At 47.8% G+C, this 4,014-nt stretch overlaps 2 protein-coding genes across 6 annotated transcripts in view; one reads left to right on the top strand and one right to left on the bottom strand.

Moving 5' to 3' along the window:
- LOC102314164 (motile sperm domain-containing protein 1) overlaps positions 1-3,470 on the bottom strand; it is a 4,337-nt gene extending 867 nt beyond the window's left edge. The window contains exons 1-6 of one of the 5 annotated variants that reach the window (XM_005952386.2): positions 1,758-1,982; positions 1,255-1,392; positions 718-997; positions 570-645; positions 274-491; positions 10-165 (exon numbers count right to left, since the gene is read on the bottom strand). In XM_005952386.2, coding sequence (XP_005952448.1) covers positions 10-165; positions 274-491; positions 570-645; positions 718-922 — 655 coding nt within the window. In that variant the 5' untranslated portion in view covers positions 923-997; positions 1,255-1,392; positions 1,758-1,982. Of the gene's footprint in view, positions 1-9; positions 166-273; positions 492-569; positions 646-717; positions 998-1,254; positions 1,393-1,460; positions 1,983-2,728 lie in introns of those variants that run through there. The other 4 variants (XM_005952387.3, XM_042217001.1, XM_005952388.2 and 1 more) reach the window with 4 other exon arrangements.
- Positions 2,898-4,014, top strand: part of LOC121811762 (mitochondrial 2-oxoglutarate/malate carrier protein-like) — a gene marked incomplete in the record, with an annotated part of 4,404 nt that continues 3,287 nt past the window's right edge. Inside the window, 1 exon segment of the mRNA XM_042217000.1 lies at positions 2,898-2,997. Within this exon segment, the coding sequence (XP_042072934.1) occupies positions 2,933-2,997 (65 nt within the window).

Raw genomic sequence — 4,014 nt, 5'->3', positions numbered from 1 at the left:
TGGTGTTACCCAGTGTGTAGGCGCAGACCAGTTTCTGATTGGTGGAGACGTGCAGCCAGCGTGGAACCAGCGAGTTGCTGTCAGTGTGCAGGGGGAGCATCAACACTGTGACACACAGCACCGCCACAGCCACACACACCGCCCACTGAGACGCGCTGCGCACAGCTGCAGACGCAGACACACACACAGAAACATCATTAGTAAGATCAACTCACTCTGCACCCGCGAATGCACTGCTGCAGGAACCAATCAGAGCACTCCATGGTGCCTTACCTGTGCAGGCAGGCAGGTGTGCCTGTGTGGGCAGGAGCTGAGAAGTAGGATGGGGCAGCGCCCTTTGTTGACCTCCTCTTTGCTCCTCTTCCTCTTGTCCTCCTCTAAGCTCCGCCCAAATCTCCCGTCGTCCCACCTGGCCTCCGCCCCTCACCTCCATGCGGAACCGGTCCCTGCGGCCCCAGTGTCTGGGGGAGACGTCCAGGTGACGCACGACCCTGACAGGAAAACAAAATACTTGATTGCATGTGAGCGTCGTTATGGATTAAGTTTGAAACAAAGTTTGAAACACTCACAGGTCGACGCAGGACTTGGCCCGGATGCTGCCCTCTGCCTCCACCACCCTGTAGAATGAGGGCGCCGTGCACCACACTGTGAGGACAGAGAGAGAGGCTGTTAGAGCCAGTGGCGGCGTGACCAGGGCCTAAACATGGCTGCACTCACTCTTGAAGCTGAGGCTGAAGTTGTAGGGGTTGTAGAGGGTCAGCACCCTCCTATGGGAGCTCCTCTGCTCTGCGTAGAACACCATCTCTGAGGGGAACAGGAAGACGGCAAGACGTGGCACGCCCCCCACCGCCCCGCTCTGCTCCCCTGCCACCGCCGACCCCTCCTCGTCTCCTCGCCCGTCATGGCTCTGCCTCCTCCTCATTAGTCCGCTCTGTGTGGAGCCCCGCCCGCGGACATGATCGGAGAGCTGTCATTGGATACCTAGAGGTAACACCGCCTACCACCACAGCGAGACAAAAAAAAAATCATTTAACGAGGAGAAAAAAGGTTTCTCTTTCCTAGGTTGTGGCTCCTTGGTTCCTCCTCTGTCTCCTTATTTTGTACAATGCCTCCTTGTTACCTCTCCCTACTTTTTCCCCTCCTCCTCGTCCTTTCTGTGTCCTCATTTCCACCCTGCCCCCTTTATTTACCAACTCCTTTTTTCCTTCCTCATATCCCTCCTTCCTGCCTTTTCTCTGCCACCATGATTCTTACCCGATACCTTGCTGCCTTCTGTACGTCTTTCCTTCCTTCTGTTTCTTTGTTTACTTCTCTACCTCCTCTTATCCTTCTGTGCTTCTTCCCTTCCTTCTCTGTTTCCGTGTTTACTTCTCTAGTTCCTCGTTTCCTTCCCTAAACAAACAGGACCCAGCATGTAAACAGTGGAGAACAAACACAGGTAACGCCTCATAAATAAGTACCTCAGCTCCTGTGTATCCCTCCGCTGCCAGCCTGTAGTATAAATTGTTTATTTCTGGATCTCTGTGTAAAAAAACTCCGAAAAACTTCACTAACAGACTTTCTGTTAGTGAGCTTCCTGCTGTTTGCTAACGCTAGCTGCCCAATCACTCGCCAAAACACCGGTAACGTGACGCAGCAGAAACTGCCGCGATATGATCTCCGGCAGCCGGACGGTCACACCGAGGCGTTTTATGGGAGTTTAATCCGGTAAAAACAAAAAAGAAACAGAAATAAAACTGCTCAGTGTTTCTACTCACCGCTGCCCCGGATCTACTTCCTCAGCAAGCTGTTGCTTATAATAAATCCCTCCCCCTCTCTAGCTCTAAACCAATGAGCGTTCGGAAAGAGTCCCAGCCTTCTGTTGTTTTGTGTGTCACATCAGACTCCTTAGTTTGACGCTGTGTTTAATTCTGAAACTAAACAAGAAATCGTTTTGGATTTATAAAAGCCATAATATTCAATAAAATGGTACAACAATGGTTGCTACAATGTTTCAACCATGCTACAAGAAAATGCTTTCTTTCTTTGGCTCTCGGAGGAGGCGGACGCGTCTTTCACCGTCTCCGTCCCTTATCTTTCTGGGTTATCCTTTTGTGTTACACATTTCAGTTTTTTTCCTTTGCTACCTCCCTGACCTGTACGGTCGGCAAGGTCTGTCTTCTCGGTTGTGGGCAACTGCAACTGACAAATAAAGGCTATCATCTCATCTCATTACAATGGTACAACATTATAAGCAATAAATTATTTAACAAATAATTGTGGCTTTTAGTTTCCTTATTTTAAAGAAACTAAACATTTATATAACGTCCTATCAGTTATACACTTTTACATTTATGTTTTCTACATATTTATAGATATACTTAATTTAAATAACTAGCGTTGTAGCATCTGCGGCATTCAAGTTCTCTCGGAAATGAAAGACATAAGAATGCCATGCACGAATTTTTAGTTGAGTAGGGCCTCTTTATCAAAAGGCTCGTCATCGTTTCAAGTATCAGTCTGTATAAACATGTTTTTGGTCAAATGATGAGGAATTCATAATCAACTTCACGTGTGTAATTTATTGCATGCTAAATGCCAAAATGTTTAAAATAACATTTTTCTTTTTAATATAACATCAGTAAGTTAAAGACTACAGCCTTCTAAATATCTGATATACGCTGTACGTCATTAACTTCGCTGTATTAGTTGATTAGTAGAGTTCGGATGGAGGAGTTTAAAAGGAGACCATGAACGTTGCTCGTTCCTCGCCTCCTGATTGGTCCGTTGCTCTTCGTGTCTCGGGACGCGTCCGCTTTATAGAGTCACCTTGCTGCTCTTGCTGCCGCCGCTGCGACGGGGAGAAAGCAGGCGGAAAGCTCAGCTCAAAGGCACACAGGCAGGCGGCAGAAATCTGAACGCACTCTGCGGCCACTGACCGATCGGGGGAAACATGGCGGATGCGAAGCCCAAGACCTCCCCGAAGGCCATCAAGTTCCTGTTCGGGGGGCTGGCTGGGTAAGTGATGCGGCTAGCTGCCATGCTATCGCGCTAATGTCAGGGGTCAGAGGAGAGCTCTGGTCAGTTTAAACCCGCTCTGTGTCAAACCTCTGTGCGGTTTAAAGGACAGCACGGAGGCCGTTACTGCGGCGGAGCGACACGCTGATGGTTAGCTGTTAGCAGCTGATGCTGGCTGTCACAGGACGGGCTGCACCCCGAGAACTCCGAGGGGACGTTTTTCATCAGCACACCGGTGTCATGACGAAATCTGGGCACCTGTCTGCATGTGTTAGTTAGCCATGTTCGAGTAGAGCTTCCTGCCCCTTTTTTCTCTCCAGAACACATTTAAACATGCAAACTCGTAGAAGTCCTGCAAATGTTCCGCTTGTATCCCCGGGAAATTATTTTGTTAAAACCTCCCGCCTGGGCTTTACAACGAGGAGTGCTAGCAGGCTAACGCTGGATTGGCAGCGAAGCTTCCCTAAAGTAAACTCTGACAGCAGATAAGGGGAGGTCTCACCAGTCAGGGGGACCTGACGTCGGCTCCCCGGTCGTTAGCATGCTAACTGTTAGCCGGGATGGATGACAGCTTTATGACCATGATGATGATGATGATGATGATGACCATGATGATGATGATGATGATGATGATGATGTAACCTGGTTTAGCCTCTAAACTCTGAAATCAGGTTCAGTTAAACTGATCCATGTTTATCGCAAAACATTTGCAAATGTAATCATGTATCATAAAAGTTCATTAAGCCAATTAATAATTTGATGAATGAATTAAAATTATAATCTCAATAATTATCTCACACTGCGCCTCAGTGATTGGATGCCCCTCACTCAACAGGGTGCGTGACTGCCTCTGACATCATACTGATCCAAAAATAGAAAAAAATGATAAACTGAACAATTTGACCTTTTGGCTCACAGGGATTAGTGAACGTATGCTGACATGAAGGTTAACATGAGTGTATGAGAGGAAACATGGAGAACATTACTCACACACACACTTTAAGACGTGTGTGTGTG

The sequence above is a fragment of the Haplochromis burtoni genome, unplaced genomic scaffold, assembly GCF_018398535.1.
Source record: "Haplochromis burtoni strain Fernald_Lab_line unplaced genomic scaffold, NCSU_Asbu1 Contig_1450, whole genome shotgun sequence".
Taxonomy (NCBI): domain Eukaryota; kingdom Metazoa; phylum Chordata; class Actinopteri; order Cichliformes; family Cichlidae; genus Haplochromis; species Haplochromis burtoni.
This window is presented reverse-complemented; position numbering and strand designations above follow the sequence as displayed.